Source organism: Hoplias malabaricus, chromosome 3 (assembly GCF_029633855.1).
Source record: "Hoplias malabaricus isolate fHopMal1 chromosome 3, fHopMal1.hap1, whole genome shotgun sequence".
In the NCBI taxonomy this organism is placed as follows: domain Eukaryota; kingdom Metazoa; phylum Chordata; class Actinopteri; order Characiformes; family Erythrinidae; genus Hoplias; species Hoplias malabaricus.
This window is the reverse complement of record NC_089802.1, coordinates 16,033,395-16,052,426: the sequence shown is the minus strand read 5'-3', so window position 1 is coordinate 16,052,426 and position 19,032 is coordinate 16,033,395. Positions and strand designations below refer to the sequence as shown.

At 36.4% G+C, this 19,032-nt stretch overlaps 3 protein-coding genes across 6 annotated transcripts; 1 reads left to right on the top strand and 2 right to left on the bottom strand.

The window, feature by feature from the left end:
- Positions 1-142: 142 nt before the first annotated feature.
- On the bottom strand, positions 143-5,991 carry cbx1b (chromobox homolog 1b (HP1 beta homolog Drosophila)). Its single transcript, XM_066663424.1, has 6 exons — positions 5,672-5,991; positions 4,471-4,540; positions 3,773-3,947; positions 3,491-3,650; positions 3,270-3,364; positions 143-2,430 (listed from the first exon to the last, which is right to left on the bottom strand). The coding sequence occupies exons 2-6, from the start codon at positions 4,517-4,519 to the stop codon at positions 2,286-2,288; spliced, it is 624 nt and encodes a 207-aa protein (XP_066519521.1). The 5' UTR covers positions 4,520-4,540; positions 5,672-5,991; the 3' UTR covers positions 143-2,285.
- On the top strand, positions 5,843-11,691 carry phkg2 (phosphorylase kinase, gamma 2 (testis)). Of its 2 annotated transcripts, none has more exons than XM_066663418.1 (10): positions 5,843-5,898; positions 7,091-7,191; positions 7,455-7,630; positions 7,754-7,808; positions 7,960-8,025; positions 9,416-9,579; positions 9,664-9,754; positions 9,906-10,059; positions 10,227-10,352; positions 10,892-11,691. In XM_066663418.1, exons 2-10 carry the CDS (start codon positions 7,100-7,102, stop codon positions 11,135-11,137), a joined length of 1,170 nt encoding a protein of 389 aa, XP_066519515.1. In that variant the 5' UTR covers positions 5,843-5,898; positions 7,091-7,099; the 3' UTR covers positions 11,138-11,691. The 2 variants fall into 2 exon arrangements, with proteins under 2 accessions (XP_066519515.1, XP_066519516.1); XM_066663419.1 differs by lacking the exon at positions 5,843-5,898 and adding an exon at positions 6,092-6,271.
- Positions 11,692-12,202: 511 nt separating this feature from the next.
- Positions 12,203-18,200, bottom strand: cfap119 (cilia and flagella associated protein 119). Of its 3 annotated transcripts, none has more exons than XM_066663420.1 (9): positions 18,082-18,200; positions 17,948-17,982; positions 17,536-17,601; positions 17,279-17,442; positions 14,268-14,338; positions 14,066-14,182; positions 13,892-13,964; positions 13,709-13,807; positions 12,203-12,363 (listed from the first exon to the last, which is right to left on the bottom strand). In XM_066663420.1, exons 1-9 carry the CDS (start codon positions 18,097-18,099, stop codon positions 12,203-12,205), a joined length of 804 nt encoding a protein of 267 aa, XP_066519517.1. In that variant the 5' UTR covers positions 18,100-18,200. The 3 variants fall into 3 exon arrangements, with proteins under 3 accessions (XP_066519517.1, XP_066519518.1, XP_066519519.1); XM_066663421.1 differs by having other exon boundaries at positions 13,709-13,795; XM_066663422.1 differs by lacking the exon at positions 12,203-12,363 and adding an exon at positions 12,370-12,864.
- Between the last annotated feature and the right edge of the window lie 832 nt (positions 18,201-19,032).

Below are 19,032 nucleotides of genomic sequence, written 5' to 3'. Positions count from 1 at the left end.
CAGCACTTAAATACTGAAAGGAAAAAAATTCACAAAAGGTACATCATGAGAGAAAACCCAGTCAAAAATGACCAATAAATACAATACATAAATATAAGTTATTAATGGTTTAGCATCAAGAACAACATAAAATCACATTTAAAAGGAACTGCAGTAGCTTCAACAGCAACTGACTTCTGTTCAGTTTTCTTCAAATAATTCTGCAGCAGTATTATTTACACCTCCAAGGTTTAGAAGTTGTTTACTTTTTCTGCTTCTCACAATACAAGTAATTCTCAGCACATAAAATTATGTTACGGTCTGGGGTGGACATCCCATTATTCTAACACCTCCAGCTATTTGGGAAAACCAACTTTAAAAAATTAAAATTTAATTTGCCTTTCTCACTAAAAGCTTTTTACTGGCAACACATCCTTTCATATTCACAGTGTTCAGTTACCCTCTTGCAGTGGAACGCCCGAGTTTGATTTTCTCCTGTTTCTCAAAGACGATCGCAGATAGTGATTGTGACAATGTATCTCCATTTGAAATTTTTGTTGTAGAAACATTTTTTCCCTATTTTAAATCTCCCTTTTAGTAAGCAGATGTATTTTATGTAATCTAATTACAATACATTCTAATCCAGAGAGTCTTTACAAAAGTGTTTTGTGGTTTACTCAGAAAATATCCTTAAGTAGTTTGTATAGTCTAGAATCTAAGACACTTCAAGCATTGATGCTGCCAAATACAAAAGTCAGTATGGATGCCAAAATACACAATGCTCACTTGCTACACTTTGGTTAATGCCTAATAAAGTAAGACAGAAGTACAAATGCAAGCTTTAATAAGTGCAAGATAAGTGCTGATTTAAGTACTTGTGAAAATAATGGATCTTTCTCAGAAATACTTTCAAAAAATGTATCATTTAGGCTTAATGCTCTTTTTACTGGAAATAAAATGGTAAACAGTTACATTTGCAGTGTACTGTAGGTGCTACTGCAGGTACTGGTGGCTAGATCCATTTTACTATATAACCTATGTTGGTCAAAAGCCAAAAGTAAGAAAATAATACGTGTGAAACCTTTTCCAGGTCGAGGCTCAAATCTTTTATGAATGAACAAGAACAAAAATATTCTGTTACATAGCATCTTAACAACAGATAAGTAGTTGAAAACAAAAATCCCATAAAGTACTAATACATATGAAACACTTCCAATGTGTCAAGAGATTTAAAAACAATTACATGAAACCTACCTTTACTGAACTGACAAAAAAAGTAGTAATTAAAAAAAATATTGTTACACATTAATTACTGGCACATACACAACATAGACTAAAGTAACTAAACATTTACCTTAAAAACACTGATACTACATTTTGAAATGGTATTAAAACAAAAATAATAATAACTCACCATACTTGAAATGTGATATACAGATATATTTACAACGTCCAGAAAATTGGGCTCAATCAGTGGTAGCACCTGTACTTTAACCAGACCAACGATGTTCATGTTTAAAAGCAGTGGTCGCTGGTAAGAGTGAACATTCTAAAAAAGATCATCTCATAAAATGGTTTATCACAACATAGTCATTGTCCACATATTTCCTATCCCTTCCTTGATTAATTTGTGCATGAAATGCCATTTAGTTAGCTCCATGCATCTGTGCCCATAATCAATGAATGATTGAACCAAAAAAAGAAAAAAGAAACGGTAGTTTGTAGCACTGAACATTTTTTAGTAGTGACATGACTGAAATATACACTAAGTTGTCAGGCTATTAGATACTCACATCTTTTATCTATAGTCATTGGCCATTTTATCATATATATATATATATATATAACTACCATTTAGAAGCATTCTGTAGCAAGCATGTACCATATGGAAATTGTGGGCTGATGACAATATCCCATATTTTGTATGTACATGTCTGCCAATGCTAATACATAAACATTTATAAAATGTAGAATTTGTGAGTACTGGATCTACCTGCATTACCATTACAGAGAAATATAAAATGTATCTCTTTTAGTGTCACAGATGTACTAAAATGAATAAAATGTAGGCATTTTAGAACAGATTGACTGCAATCAGTAATTGCAAAACTACAAAGTGTACCAATTTGATAGGCGTACCAGAGCAAATTACAGCTACTGTTGCACTGTCATTTGCAGTGTTGGGATCACCAGAGGTGTTTCTGCATAATCATATACCCATTTTATTTCTGCCTTTTCATTTCTGAAATTAAAAATAAAGTGACCATCATTTACAGTTAGTACTCCCAATAGTTCCTTGAATGCTTCTAGTTTTTCTCATCCTTCTTCTCCTCTTCATCAGTGGGGTAAGAATGCCAGGTTAGGCGCTCCTCATAGAAAGAAATGACCACTTGTGGGCACTTCACATTTGCCTCCTTGGCTGGCACTAGGTCTGCCTCATCAGAGTTCTTCCTGTGAATGGAGAACAGACAAAGGCCACTCACACTGAGCCTGGTTTCCTGAAACCAACTTAACAAAAAAGTATTCTTAAATGTTAAAGTGAGCATCACACTGAACACTCTCTCTATGCCTAAAGATGATCTTAACTCTAATGACGTTTTTTCCAACAAGTGGGACCTACACTAACTAACTCGACTCTGCTTTTTGCTTTTGCATTAGGAAAATTTGGTACCTGGAACCAGGTACATGTACAATTTGTAGAGCGCTGATTGGCCAGAGAGACTTGTTAATCACAACAAAATGTCAAAATCCATCACAAACATCTCCAAGCTACAGTAGAGATCATATTTGTTTTTATTGGTTAGAGAATGCGATATGCAATGTCACTGGCTACATTTTGGGGGTGAAGCCATGGTACTGAAGAACAAACCAAGTACCAGGTACCAAAAAAAGCAAGTGGAGCCAAGCCGAGTCGAGTAGTGTAAGAACCATGCCATGAAAAAGCGCATGAAAAAGATGCTTTTTGGGAAACTCAGCCCAGGACAGCTACCTCATCTGAAATGTGGTTGGTATACTGGACTGGGTAACACCACCGACCACCACATAACAGATAAGGGTTTGATTCCAACCTTGGGCAGGAACATCATGGTACACCAAAAAGAGTCCTTGGGCAAAACACCTAACACTGTGTTAGCCTACCTTTGTAATATTATTATAATTGTATGTCGCTCTGGATATAAGCACCTACCAAGTGTAAATTAATCAAATGAAATGACCTCCTTAGTGAAAATGCACAGGGATTAGACCCCAACAGAACCAGTTTGAAACCAGGTATCCAGTTCCATACACACCATTTCATCAGGAACATGAGTTCTCCGCTTGAGTCTGTAGCACCAATAATCCTCTCAGGATCCAACCCACGAGCAAAGCCTCTGAGTTTCTCAGGCTAAATTAGGGGAATTGCAAGTAGGACATGGTTCAGCTGAGTTAGGCTGAGTTAGGAGTTTTTAAAAAATTGGCTTCCTCTAATGAAAATGGACAGAGAAACAGTTTTGCTTTTTAAAATCCTTACCTCATCCTTACGTTTTTTAGACTGGCTTTCCTTTGCCTCTCCATCTGTATCGGCCCGTCGCTTGCCACCAGACTCAACGGCAGTTCTCTGGGATTGCAGATATTCTGCAATTAGGTCTGGGCAGTCTAGGTTTTCTTCTGGTTCCCATGTGTTGTCTTCACTGAAAATCCATGCATACAAAGTAGATGTCAACTGCTGCAAGTGTCAAAACAAATGAACATGATAATGAACAAACAAGACATAATCCACAACAATGCATTACATTACTCTATTTGTACCCACTCTGAGAAGCCCTTCCACTTCAGGAGATACTCTATTCTTCCCTTGACGACACGTCTGTCCAGAACCTTCTCCACAACATACTCCTCTTCTTCCTCCACCACCTCTTCCACTTTCTTTTTATTTTGTTTCTTTCCACCTGTTGGCTGCTTGATGTCAGTCGGAGGTGGAAGCGGAGCTGTGATCAACAGAAGAAAAGAATGAAAATTCAAATGTATACAGCCAATATTTTCCTGTTAACATTGAGTTCGAAACACATATTAAATGTATTAAGTGCGACGTGTATACAATCTATGCAAACGTTTGTAGCCACATGCTCATTCAAAATCAAGGTTAATAACAAGGAGTTTAAACTCCTTTACTTGAATAACAGGTTCTAATTTTTTGGGGAAGTCATTTAGCTAAATGATGTAACAATGCCAGGTGGTTTTAATTGCTTTCAGCTATATTTACTGGTGTTGGATAATTAGATAATTAGTCCTGTATCACAAAATCCAATCCACACACAAAAACATTTTGCAAAATATTTGGTGCTATTCCACTTCACAGAACATATTTTCACTACATCCCATTAGCTGGCATAAGGCGTGGTGACTTTGGGCTTATGTGTGGCATGCTATTCTTTCAGCAATGTTTTTTCTAATTATGTGGACAAAGCACATTTAAATAAAGGGCATTCCAGCTGAATCAAAGTACCAAACCTTCTGTCACTGCAGGAGCTTCAACTTGGGGCTCTGACACTTGGCTCATATTCTTAAGGGATCTTAACTCCTGGAAACATAGAGAAAAAAAAGAGTAAAGAATAGAACAGCTACAATGAACTTAAGCCCTGGAGAGACACAGAAATACTTTCCCTGATTAAACACAACTATTCAGGTAGCTACTAAACCATACTTAAAATGATTAAGACAGCAGAGTAACAAAAATGCAAAATAATTACTATTTGCAACTGCATGGCCTTCTAAACATGAGACATCTGGCACAGACCACTGTTCTAGCTCAAGAATTCCCAATTATTTTTGAGCTTTGTATGGTCAAACACACCTGTGATTCCTATCTTCAGTCCTGTGGATCGTATCAAAGCTCCAATGCAGCCAGACAGGGGAAAATACTTGGTTCAACCCTTAATGAACCAGATTATTTTGAAGTTCTTCATGATTCATGAGCTGGATTTAGGTGTTTGGTACAGAAGACACCTAAATTAACACTGCTTAATCAACATTATAACTGCAGGGACTCCAGGTTTACAGTCTGAATGTCCAAAACTAATGACACTTCTATAACTCCTGCTATATTAAAATCATACTAAGAGATAAGATATAGGCCCAACAATATCTGGGTCTTTCGGGGTTGAAAAACAGAGGTGCATGGACCCACAAAATGCTGTCATTTTTCATGAACGTCTGGTGTATGCACATCTGGAACCTCACTATATGTAGAGCACATACAAGAAGAAAAAGACCACCCAGCGGTTGCATTTTTATTTATTTATTTTATTTATTTATTTATTTATTGCGCGGTTAGCGTAGAATTAAACCGAACTGGGCCTGTTTAACGTGTTGTTAGGTTAAATAAAATGGACAAATTGAAATAAACGGGGCACTTTCTTTCGCTGGGATTGAATGCATCCTCCGCCATGTTGATTTTCTTCCTCATTGTAGCGTTTCTTCGCGCTTGTGGTGAATGAAGTGGAGGTGTATTACGAAGGAGTCACACAGTGCATGTTTACACCCAAGAACACAGCCCATGCTTTATAGACGTGTAAAGCAAACCAAGAAAACATAGCGCTACATGCAGACGCGCATCATAACAGCAGCCGCAGCAGCATGAGGAGGAGTACGCGTTCAAGAATAAAAATAAGGGGGAAAAACCCAAAAAACAAACAAACAAAAAAACACTTACTTGTCGCTAGCTCTCGTATAAGATGTTGGAGAGAAATGTAATTGCATGTAGTTCAATCCAGCTTTAATATAAAGCTGTTATTTCCCGCAAATGAAAGGTTCCTCTGGGGTAAATGGCCCGTTTTTAGGGGGTGTTTCAATGTGGATCAATTACAGCGGCACAACATGGTAGTTCAGCCTCAGCGCAGGCGTCCTGCGGCTCGGAACAAGACAAACACACCAGCTCCTGTATGCACTAAAAACCACTAAATATAACTGTTCATTCATATTTTTGTCCCTTTTCTGCGCATGCTCTTGTCAAACTGGAGAACATGCTGGTGTTGGAAACGATAGCTATTTTTGTCACTGGAAAATTAACAGTTTTTACCCTCGCTCCGTTCCGTTAGATGGCAGCGTTTAGCTCAGGACTGAATTCAGACCCACAGGCGACAACCGCAGAAGTTAGACTAGAGTTTGTTTACTCTTTCGGTACCGAAATTCTTCTTTAGAACAAAAAAACTGCCTTTGTGACCAAAGTCATGAAAACGTCAGTGTCCAGCAGCCGCTAAATTATCACCGAGGCAAATGACAGCGAAGTCTTTCTGAATCAGAACAACAGCCCGTGAGTTCTGTTAACGCTAGTTTTCTCTGCTAGTTTGTTTGCCCGGAGTGAGCCACAAAGGCAACGGTCAAAGTAAAACAAAACAAAAATCAATCTGCTTCTAACTTGCAGAACATTGTAGGTTGTGTTTAACTTCTACATAATTCATAGTTTGATAATTCAAGTGAATATGTTTAAATGCAAATGTTACTGTAGCTCTTTTAGTTATAGGGTTTTTAGAAGTTGCATAACATCACGGTGAAGTTGAGCAATGAAGTTTAACACCTATAGAATTAGGGCGAAGAGTCATTTCTTTTGTTCTGTGTCTAGAGTTTTGATTTCAAAACCGATTCCTGAACGATGCTTTCCAGTACTTTATTAAATGTAGCACTCTGAGGCACCAACCGGAAATCAGTGTGAGGTGGTGAAAGTGGGATCGTTTAATTTACTGTTACTGCAAATGTGAATCATTTTATTACTTCTACACATGTTTATCTGAAGCAAACAATACAACTTGACCATGGGTTCTTGATTACGTTTTACGTAAACACTTATAAAACTGATTAAATATACAAATCCTGTCTCTATAAATAATTTGTGTTAAGTATCCATTTTAACAAATACAGTTAAAATGAACAAAATATTTTAGTGCTATAGCTCGATAAGTGTAAAAAAAAAGAGAGTCCTGGCTTAAACATCTGTCCAAAACAAATCACATTTTAAATAATTATTTGCTGATTCTATTATTATTCTGATATTATTGTTCATCCAATTTGCTTTAGTGTGATTTTAACAAATTAAAAGTACTTCTGTTTGATAACATGTTACTGATCTTCTCAGGCTGCTATCATGACTCGTGATTTGCTTGAAGATGAACTACCTGACTGGCTTGGTGCAAAGGAGTTCCATCAAAAGTATGAACCTAAGGAGGTCATTGGCAGGTAGGTGCGACTGTACAGAAGTGGCAGTAGTATAGTGGACTAGGCAGCCTCACACATATTATTAAAATATTTTCAAAGTGCATACATAATCGAAATCCTAACACAAATATGTATAGAATGCATACACAAAATGTTAATATATGCAATACATCATAAATTATCCATACACCATTTTTTCAGTTGTTTTGGTACTGTATTGAAATTGTTACTTCTTTACTATATTTTATTTAATGTTTGGCCTGAAATGCACAAATTACATTTAGGGGTGTGAGTAGTGTGGTACGCAGGTGTGTACACAAACACACTGGGCAAGAGCTGGCGGTGAAGATAATAGAAATCACAGCAGAAAAAATGACCGTCCAACAGCTGGAAGAGGTAAAGAGCTCCACGTTGAAAGAGATTCACATCCTCAATGTGGTGAAGGGACACCCTTCAATAAGTAAGTAGGGATACTTTCAAATTGCTTTTACTTTAGAGCTAGAATTGTGCTGATGCTGTAAAGGAATAATTTCTGAATGAATTACTAACGAAATAGAGACTCCCTTATTTACTCTCATTTCAGTAACACTCGTTGATTCCTATGAGTCAGCAACCTTCATCTTTTTGGTTTTTGACCTGTAAGTAACATTCTTCTTTAGTTATGGAATATAGTCCATATGAACACAGATAGTAAATAAATGTCTTTACTTTATTCTGTCATTTTTGTTTTAGGAGAAGATGTAATAAATATATGCATATTTTTAATTTCCTGTCCACTTTTTACCACAGCATGAGAAGGGGTGAGCTGTTTGATTACTTAACAGAAAAGGTCACTCTTAGTGAAAAAGAGACCAGGTAAGCATTACTACCCAATTCAACCTTTAAAATATAAGGCTTCTCTTGTATCATGTACACAAATAGCTGCTAAATATCTAAAAAATTAATCTGTATTTTATTTTCTTAATGTATGACAGCGTTTCTCAAAGTGTAGGGTGTGTAGGTATTGCAGGCGGGACACAAGGAATCTGAAGAAACAAGCATTTCTTTATTACTGAGCCTGTCTTTATTAATGCCTTTCTTTTTTTCCTATAAAGCTTGCTCAGTAAAAAGCACCAACTAACAATGGATTCATTAATAGCCCTTAAACATAATAATGAAAATAACATAGGAGACCAGAAAAATGTAGCTTGCCTGGAACCAAAATATGCTTTTATTCCCAAATTTTTATTTTGAAAATGCACCACAGAGATAACACGATTTAGCGGCATGTTAATTTGTCACATTGGGTCTTCTTTCAGCCTTCTTTAAGGCACCTGTTCAAATATAAAGCTGCTCCAATCATCAGCTCCACTGGCCTCCGTTTCACCGTCAGAGTCTGGTTTATAAAGTTAGTTTTTACCAGCTCTGGGTTTGAGGTCAATAACAAGAGCACAACAGATAACAATGATGGCTAATTACAGTTGTGAAAGTGGCTTGTATATAACTGTTAGGGAAAGAGGAGGATCTGAGAGTTGGTTAACGTTAATATGAGCTGTGTTCAGGTTGTGAGAAAGCACTCTAACATGCAGCAAGTTAAGATTGTTCTCTGACCTTGTCTCAGACTGCACACTGCTGCACTAAATAGTGTGTATGTGTGTGTGTTTATAATATATATATATATATAGCACTGTAGCATGTAAAGTTCCATAGTGTGTTGTTTGGGACATGGTCTCACTCTTCTAGGGTAATGTTAATCAAATGCTGTTCCACATCATTATAAATGCAGTATTTTACTACAGGAATCAGCTTATAGCTATCTAATATTTTGGGATTGGGGTGGGCTTTGATTCAACAAATATGTCCCCCCAATATCAAACTCACTCCTACGCCCTGCACCTGCCTTTGCTCATTTTTGCACAGATTCAAAAGTGAGAAACTGAAGCACAGTTTAATTAGTAGGCAAATTGTCTGTATTTTTGAAAGTTTGAACAATGATGTTAATGTTTTATCTGGTGTTATATTGTTAAGCTACTGATTTAGAGATAAAAGTTGATGTTACTTTTTGATGTTACTGTTATTATTATTAGAAAATTGTAAACTTGCAAGTGTATTTTATTATCATGTTGTGTGTGTGTGTGGGGGGGGGTTATATAGTACAGGTGTGTCGCGGAAATTCCCCTTCGTCTGATGTAGGGAATGATAAAAAAAGTTTGACAACCACTGGTGTAATATTAAAACTCCGTTATGACTTTCCTTTCACTTCTAGGTGTATAATGCGTGCTCTTCTTGAGGCAGTCCAGTACCTTCATTCCCTAAATATTGTACATCGGGACCTCAAACCTGAAAATATTCTTCTAGATGACCAGGGCAACATCAAACTATCAGACTTTGGCTTTTCAGTGCAGCTACAACGTGGAGAAAAGCTGAGAGGTGAGTTTTTGATGAGGTGGTGACATATGATCTTGGTTCTTTTCTTGAATAAAACTACATGCAGATTTTTCATCTTTATATTAGAACTGTGTGGAACGCCAGGATATCTTGCACCTGAGATTCTGAAATGTTCAATGGATGAAACACATGAGGGATATGAGAAAGAAGTGGATCTGTAAGTCCTGCTGAGATTTTTAGTAAACACTGGGAGTGTGATAGTTCCTTATTTTGGACTTAAGGAAAAATTAATCTTATATTAATAGTGTAATTTTTTAGTAGAAGTAGTAGGCTCTAGTTTCTGTTTGCTAACTCCAGGTGTCCCTCAGGTGGGCTTGTGGTGTGATCCTGTTCACACTTCTTGCTGGATCCCCACCCTTCTGGCACCGTAAGCAGCTGCTGATGCTAAGAACGATCATGGAGGGTCGTTATCAGTTCAGCTCTCCGGAGTGGGACGACAGATCAGATACCGTCAAAGACCTGGTAAGATTCTGTTTATAGTCCACATAGCCTTAGCCTGAGACACATACTGATAGGGTTAAATAGATATCATGAGGAAAAACAATGCTTAATCTGTTATCATCTTCCTTTTATTTTCATATTTTACTTTAAAATCATGCACCATATTCTAACAGTGTTTACATTTTTAGATTTCAAGGCTTTTAGTGGTGGATCCTACAGCTCGTCTCACAGCAGAGCAAGCCTTAGCTCATCCTTTCTTCCGACAGTACCAAAAGGAGGAAGTACGACTGTTCAGTCCCAGGAAATCATTCCGGGTGAGTCTAACCTGCACTAATGAGATGAAATCAAGAATACTGGGAAGTATAACAATGAATCGAACACTATTTTCTATGTACCTAGTAATCCAAAGCCATTTGTGATCATGTAATGAGAAGATTTTGACACTGCCATAAGAAATTTTGTGTTATATGTGGGTTCATTTGGGTCAGAACAAGCTGAGTAACTCGGGAGGGTGGCAGTCACAGTAGAGGGGCAAACGTGTACTTGTCAGCATTACACAGTAAGAATCTTGGTATCCCAGGTTTTGAAACTGGAAAGCAAAGAACTCAAATAAGCATAAATATGCCAGGTAAGGCTGGAATGGGGATTTGTGGACCCCAGAACTAGAGGAATTTAGGGGTCAGATTTAGAGGGGGCAGATTGTGTTAATTGCATTCCTTTTATCAGTTCACTACTTTGTGCTAAGCTAAATGCTTTTTTCTTCATATGACTCTTTTTATAGGCACATTTTAATTGCTATAAATGAAATATTAAATAAATGAAATATTCAAATGTATATATTGTATATCCCCAGGTCTTGATTTTGACTGTACTGGGCTGTATCCGTATGCAGTGCCGTTACAACCGGGCCAGACCTTTGACAAGAGAGCTCCTGGCTAGAGACCCTTACTCTTTACGACCAGTTCGCAAGCTTATTGATGGCTGTGCATTCCGTATTTATGGACACTGGGTGAAGAAAGGAGAACAGCAAAACCGGGCAGCTCTTTTTCAGAACACCACTAAAATCTTGCTTCTTGAGTTTGAGGACCTTGAGAGTTAAAGGTATATTTTCTCTGTTCTTAAATATTTTACTTTTTTGCCATTGAATTTTATAATACAGTTATAACAGAGGCGCACAAAACACTTTTGAACTATTTATTTATAATCACTGCTTTATTAATAATGAGTGGTGCTTCACTCATTCATTGTTACATGCAAGTCATCTGACCTCACTTTTTTTTGTTCAGTTTGTGATCATGTATGAGTGGATGTTCACTTACTGCATGTGAACCTTGAAAATATTATATGTAGACTGGGATATATGGATGGATTATGAAATGTAACATGTCATGCATGGCCAATAATTCTTCTTCTGTTCCAGGTTAAATGTGACTTATACTGTGTTATATAGCCTTGATGAGTTGTAGCACTTCACGTGCATTACTAGAGGTTTTCTTTACAGGCTATTTTGTTGACAGAGAGAACATGAAAATAGATGGACCATTTTAAACCACAGCACTAGACATTTTGGTTTAGTCTTGCTTTTATGTTTGTGGTAATTGTGGCTCAGAACAATAATATTGGCTGTAGTAGTACAGTTGTATACTTGATTATGATCACAACCTCATGTTAACAAAAATGCATTTTATGGTAAGATTCCACTGTGGAATGATTTATTTTAATATTTTTGACCACTTATTCCTTTTCATCTGTGACCAAACACCATGTTTTATTACAGAGTACTGTACTGAATTTGACTAAAAAGTAAATACATTATTATAATATTACTGACCAGGTTTCTGTTGTGTTTATAATCTGTATTTTAGAATTCATGTTTTTGAGTAACTTCTGAACAAATAGAATGGAATATTTTTGAAAAACTGTTTTAACTTAGTAAATAATGCCACTGCCTTCCACCTGGCAGAAATAGAAACTTTTTTAAATAGTAACTAATTAATATAGCAAAAGCATTTTAAGCAAATTATAGAACAACAGCATAAGAATATGGATTAAAAAAAAAACATTTGTTACTATTTTTTTGTCCAATCAAAGAAAAGTTATATATAGAATGAGGAAACAAATTAATATGGGAGCCTTCAGTCTATGGGGACATGAGGGCATTTGGTCACTTCCTAGATTGCATGCTAGTCTCCAGTGCACTAAGTGCAGTCTTGAGTTGATCGGTACTTTCCTGCAGACGTTGTTCTAGCTGAGCTGTAATGCGCATTACTTCCTCCTTTACTTCCTTTTCCACAATTGTCCGAAGCTCTGCCTTTGGGGATGGGTCTAAAATTTAAAACAAAATTCGAAGAAATATTATCCTTGAATATTTAATACATAAACAGAGACAGTGCTGTATTACCTTTAAAGAATGTTTCTTCCTACAACGTTTGAGGAAGGATTCTACGTATTGCACTTAATTGCAATTTATTGAGATTTCTTATTACATTTTATGCTGCATTCTCATTTTAAAAGTTGGTAAACCCTTTAGGAATGTCTATATTACTGCATAAATTTGACCTAAACTTTATAAGGAGAGGAGAACATCAAACCAAACAAATGAAAGAAAAATATAAGATTTGGACATTTATTTATTGATGCAAATTAACCAGTATTACATATCTGTATGTGGTATAAGCACGTTGTGGACCTTTGCTTTCAGTATCAGGTGTGCAGCAATAAATGCAACTAAATATTTCTGGTAGTTGTTGATTAGTCCTGCACTTCAGCTCTGTTATGTTGGTTTCCTTACATGAACTTCTTGCTTCAGATCCTTCCACAATATTCCTATTGGATTAAGATCAGGACTTTAACTTTGACATTAACATTAATGGCAAACATTAACTTTATTGTTCTTTAACCATTCTTTGAATTTAGAATTACTTGTGTTTAAGTCATTGTCTTCCTGCATGGAAAATGTTGTCTTGAGATTTAGCTCAGAGACAGATGTCCTGATATTTGACTTTAGAATTTCTGGTATAATTCAGAATTAATTGTTGTCCTGGCTCAGATGCAACAAAACAGGCCACCACTACTACTGCTACTGTGTTTCAAAGATGGGATGAGGTTTTCATGCTGGAATGCATTTTTTTTCTTCAAAAAAACTCTAAACTCTTTAGAGATAATTTGTAACCTCCTTTGTTTTTGCCATGATACAGTGTGAAAATCAGACTTTGATGGATCCTTGTTCTTTTAACTAAAACAGGGTGCCTATTCGTGTCATCCCATTCATGGAAAACGCCAGAGATTTTCACCTTCAAATCGTCTACTTACCCTAAGGGTTCACATATTTTTGCCACTCACAGATATGAAATATTGGATCATTTTCCTCAATAAATAAATGATGTCTAATATTTTTGTCTTATTTGTTTGAATTGGTTTGAATTTGGTAGAAAAAAGAATTTCACAAGCCTGAAAATAAAGGGTGATATGAAAACTGTATAGACATGGCACTAGGGTACCACAGTATATGTAGCCTACTATTATAATTAAGTGGTAGTTGTAAATTTGTAACTTCTGGGGTAAAATGCAAATTACTCCCAAAGGTTTGTGGTTTATATTTATTTTTTCTAAATATATAAAAATGATATTGAGGTTGATTAATATTATCCGTAATAAAATGTCTTAATACCTTGAATAGTTTCTACATTGGGGGTTAAGATTTCTTTTTCTTGCTCACTTGCTTTGCTGACATCTTTTTCCATTTCAGTCTCTGCATCTGCAACACACTCTAATGTACAGATAAGAATATTTTATGAGTTTTAATGTTTTATGGGTTAATAATGGCACTGCATTAATTACTGAGTTAATGTACCAGTTCTGGTTGGTTCGTCTGTAGCTGTATCCTCAGACATTCCGATATAGGATAAAGATAAATCCAAATACATCTTTTATGAATAATAATGAATAGAAAGATTTCATCAGTAAATTAAATTCTGTCAGTGCATGAATTTAACACAAATTATACTTGTAGAAATATAGAAAATACCTGAGGTGTGAATATGTATTTGTACAGCACATAGTGTCTCATATATGTGTTGATGAAATATTTTAGGACCTTGGTCATTTGTTCTGAACTGAAAAGACTTATGCTGAAAGGAGGTCTCTAGAAAAGGGGAAAAACACAGTACTATTCAAATAATAATAATAAATAAATATATTTCATGTCATAACAGTTATGATCTACATACTCTGACAGAATGACAAAGTAAAAGCTCAGTGCAGTAGGTAAAACACTGGTCCATGTTGTTAAGGGGAGTTTCTAAAACAAAAAGAAGAGATGGTGTCAGAAGTGCTTATAGTTGCATAATTCCCAATAATTATTTAAATTAAAATTTACATAAAATGATTGCACCGCGACCCTGAAATGGAGAAGCGGAAAAGGAAATGATGATGATGATGATGATGATAAAATTATTGTTACCTGATAAGCATACGTTGGTATTAACTTCTAGTTATTTTTTTCAGCCTTGAGAATTTTCAAGGTTTGGGTTTTGTGCTGTGTTCCACTCAGTTGAAGCTAATGCTTTGTTCTACAGCTTGAAACTATTAAGTTGGAAATGTTTCATTAAATTATAAATATGATGAGTCAGAACATTTTACATTGATTTCAAGAGGATAGACCAGCCTAAACAATGCCAGCGGAATGCCCACCACAACAAAATGTAGCGACCAGGTCACTGTAGAGGTACTCTAGGGGTCAAACATTCAAGTAGATTATAGTTTGTCACATCTCCACTTGCCCATTTGTGGAGAATATGATTCAATATGCTATGTCTCTGTAGACCAGTGCAACTGCATTCATCTTAAAGAAGAGTTTATTTACTCACTGTAGGCATAGTAGGCACTGTTTTACCTTTAACATTTGAATTTTGCTACCTTTCTTGTGGTTAGTTTGAATATTACATTGAAATGTTTCAATGCAGTTTTACATATTGAATGCATATGTATATTAAGTGAATAATGTTTGAATTGTCATATTAACATAGTGGTTGCATGGCGACATGAAACATGTTCATTCAAACATGGAAATACATTTTCATTTAAATAGAGCTGAATCGTCCACATAACCCAACCGGGCTCACCCCAAAAAGGTAATGTGGGAAGTTCATGTGGGACCACCAACAGAGGTGTGGTGCAATGCCCACGGAGCACAAAGCGGGGGTGAAAGGTGAAGGGGCCCGTGGAGTCATGGAGTTTGGCAGCCGAAACTGGTTCTTGGCACATGGAACCACCTCACTGGGGGGGAAGGAGCTGGTGCAGGAGATTGAGCAAGACCAGCTTGATATATTGGGGCTTACCTCTACACAGAGTGTGGGCTCTGGAACCAAACTGGATAGGGATTGGTCTCTCTCTTACTCAGGAGTTGCACAGGGTAAGAGGTGCCGGGCGAGTGTGGGGATACTCACAAGTCCCTGGCTGGCTGCTGTGCTGTTGGAATTTGTCCCAGTAAACAAGAGGGTCGCCTCAATGCAGCTTCACAAGCAATGCACTGACTCGATTGCTTTAAATGCTCAAGTTGCAAAAAAAAAAAAGTTTATCCATTTGAACATTAAATGTATTGTCTTTGTAGTGTATTCAATTGAATATACATTGAAAAGGATTTGCAAATCATCATATTCTGTTTTTATTTATTTTACACAATGTCCCATCTTAACTGGAATTGGGGTTGTACAAAATACCATGGTTTATTGTACTGGATATTTTTTAACCAAACCACCTCCACATGACTGAACTCTGCCTCAGAGCCACTTTCATCCATACTTCACTGTGTCTAAATGACTTGTAAATAACGTATGCCATATTATGGGTAACTGCCTGATGTCATTACGTAAAAAGCCGTAAAAATATTATCAAAATATTTTTTTTAATCATTTAAAAATTATGACATTATAATGGGTAGTGGTTCCCATTTTAAAAAAGGAGACAGGAGAATGTGTGCCAAGTATCATGGAATCAGACTTCTCAGCCTCCCTGGTGCCAGGGTGCTGCAATGAAGAATCCGTCTAATACTCGATCCTAGGATTTTCGAGGAATAACGCTGATTTTGTCCATACTATGGAACTATGGACTTTGGGAGTATGTGGTAACCGGGTTATCATGGTGAGCCATACGGTCCTTGTACACTCAGAGTTTGGGTTGTGTTCAAATCCTCTGCATTAAGTTAAGCTTATTCAGTATGGGTATTGGACTCTGTCAGAGCTGTGCCTTGTCTCCACACCTGTTTCTGATATTCATGGACAGGGTGACAAGGTATAGCCTAGGACAGAAGGGCTTTTGTTGAAGGGCTCAAGAGGTGGCATCTCTGCTATTTGAGGAAGACGTTCTTCTAGCTTCCTTGCATGGAGGCCTCCAGCATTCACTTGAGCAGTTTGCAGCTGAGTGGTCTACCAAATTGCGAATGTAGGCTAAATTGAATTAGTGAATTTGAGTTGTAAGCTAAAATTTACATATATGTATAGGAAATAAAATTTTAAACTTAGGATTACATTGCCATTTTCATTTTCATTTTGATACTGACATGCTTCCATAATTGTGGCACAGTAAGAAGAAAAATCAAAAAAGGGTCAAAAAGATTTTGAGTTTGTAGAACAATACTCACAAATGTAACGGACTTTGTAACTGCATTTGAGCAACTACATACACGTAAAACAAAATCTGTAAAAGTGCTATGGTTGACAGCAACAAATCAGTATTCTGATTGGTTAAACAAACCTGGCGATCTGATTGGTCCAGCTAAAGCTTTCCTATTGGTCCATCAATTGGCTGTCAAAACAGGGTCTTAAATCCGCAACTGCAAAAAGAGATTCGCACACGCAGCAGAGAAGGTGAATGTGTGGATTTTTTCTACCTCATTCAAAAACTCCCACTGTCACATTTGGAACCTTGAAAAGGTTTGCTCTTGCATATTTTAAGCCATTTGAGTAGGTACTGATTCACAATTTCACGACACTTGATTTACAAATGCAAATCTTTTTTTTACACATTTGTGATTTTAAGTTATTATTATTGTTGTTGTTGTTTTAAATTTGTGCATTCCAATCCACATTTGTGGATTTTTGTTTTTACGTGTATGTAGTTGCTCAAATGCAGTTTGAAAAAGCCTGCAGAGCAAGCAATAAAGATTTTGTATGCTGACCCACACAATAATAATAAGAAGAAATAAAGGAAACTATTGAATTGAACTTTTCAATCATGTCACCTGTGTTATGTTGATGTACATTCTTTACAATGGAGAGAAGCACAGAAGTTTGTTCTCTGTTGAAATTTTGCTCTCTGCAGAATATCACTATGTTTGTGTACAACTGCAGCAAAATTCCGAGCCTTGGCTCAGGAAGTTCAATTCTCAGTGCATGACACAGAATTCTGCAAAAAGCAAAAAAAGGGAAGGCAAATTTACATTTTTATTTAACATATTATTTAACACTTAAAGAAAATAAAAATGTAATTAATAAAAACCTTTCAATGTCTGCTGTAAACTCTGCCTTTTCAATTTCCTCCATATCACTGTTACTCAGGTCTTCCCTGAAAATAATAAAAATAAATAAATGAATAACACAATTATTTTATAGATAGACTACAACAGGAATACATCTGTTTTAACTGTAGCTTAAGGAGCACTCAGCTCACAGGCTAAACATGACAGATTTCATAGTGCATATAACTGCTTAATACCACAGAGCAATGTAATTTTTCATGGTATGGGTTACATTTTATAGAACTGGTAAAAAAAAAAAACATTCTTTCATAACTAATGTTTGCTAATATTCGAATATTTTTTTTCAACAGTATGTAGTTCCAACAATAATTTATTTATTTTTAAAATGTATTTTTATTTATTTATTTTCTTACAGTTCCGTTAGCTACATACCACAGCAGTATTCTGGCTTTCAATGGACATGGACCCTAAAAAAGAAAAAGGAAAAACAGTAAAATCAAACAGACCCCGTCCCCGAATAATAATTTAATAACTGAGGCGACGTGCGCCGTTATGTTTGCTCCTACCAATGTTTCAGTCTTCATGTCTCGTTGTAGATGAAGGTTAAGCTGTTGTATAAACGGGAGTTTAATTCTAGTTTGTTCCTTTGAAAATGCGCGACACTGTGTCGGATTGTTTTGCAGTGTATCCTAGCAACCGCCTGCCCTGCACTCTCACCAGAAGAGAGACGAAGTTGCTTACCAATCACTTCAAGACAAAACCGAATATGTACACATACACCAATCAGGCAAAACATTGAAATGAACTCCTCTTACGCTCATTATCCATTTAGTTTCACTTACAATATGAGCATTTTGTGTTTCTAAAATTACAAACTGTAGTCCATTGGTTGCTCTGCATACTTTACATCATTTCACACTCTTCTTCAATGGTCAGGACCCCCAGGAACACCACAGTTATGAATTGGGTGGTGGATTATTCTGTGTGCTGCAGTGACACTGTCGTGGTGGTGACATTTCAGTGCTGATCAGACACAGCAGTACTGCAGGAGTATTAAAATGCTGCACATTGTTTAAAACTTATGTTTTGGCTTATATCATTATTCAAATAGGCGGCAAGGTGGTGCAGCAGGTAGTGTTGCAGTCACCCAGCTCCAGGGACCTGGAGGTTGTGGGTTTGATTCATGCTCTGTGACTGTCTGTGAGGAGTTTGGTGTGTTTTCCCTGTGTCCATGCTGCACTGTAGCTGCACTAAACATCTGAACCCATTAATTTCCATTTGCTGTGTCACTAAATAAGGACCAGGAAATACATCCCATAATAATAATGTTATCAGTTGTGGCTATTCTCACATAAACATAACTTAAAAATAAAAAATGTAAAGACACTTAGAATGTTTCCTTAATTTCTGATGACATATACTTATCATTTCATGATTTAGTATAGTAAATGTATTACAGATTGCTCCTTTAAATTACTCTAGGCTCAGGAGCATGGGCCATGTCGAACTGTTCCATA

Bases quoted from the DNA above. Each gene is read 5' to 3' on its own strand.
- cbx1b (XM_066663424.1), bottom strand. From the start codon at position 4,519: ATGAGCCAAGTGTCAGAGCCCCAAGTTGAAGCTCCTGCAGTGACAGAA. The intron at 3,948-4,470 runs GTTTGGTACTTT...TGTTGATCACAG, and splicing joins AGCTCCTGCAGTGACAGAAG to CTCCGCTTCCACCTCCGACT. The intron at 3,651-3,772 runs GTGGGTACAAAT...ATGGATTTTCAG, and splicing joins AAGTGGAAGGGCTTCTCAGA to TGAAGACAACACATGGGAAC.
- phkg2 (XM_066663418.1), top strand. From the start codon at position 7,100: ATGACTCGTGATTTGCTTGAAGATGAACTACCTGACTGGCTTGGTGCA. The intron at 10,060-10,226 runs GTAAGATTCTGT...TTACATTTTTAG, and splicing joins CAGATACCGTCAAAGACCTG to ATTTCAAGGCTTTTAGTGGT. The intron at 10,353-10,891 runs GTGAGTCTAACC...GTATATCCCCAG, and splicing joins GTCCCAGGAAATCATTCCGG to GTCTTGATTTTGACTGTACT.
- cfap119 (XM_066663420.1), bottom strand. The intron at 17,443-17,535 runs GTTTTTATTAAT...TGCTTTTTGCAG, and splicing joins TTTACAGCAGACATTGAAAG to AATTCTGTGTCATGCACTGA. The intron at 14,339-17,278 runs GTGACATGATTG...TTTTTGTTTTAG, and splicing joins TGTACATCAACATAACACAG to AAACTCCCCTTAACAACATG.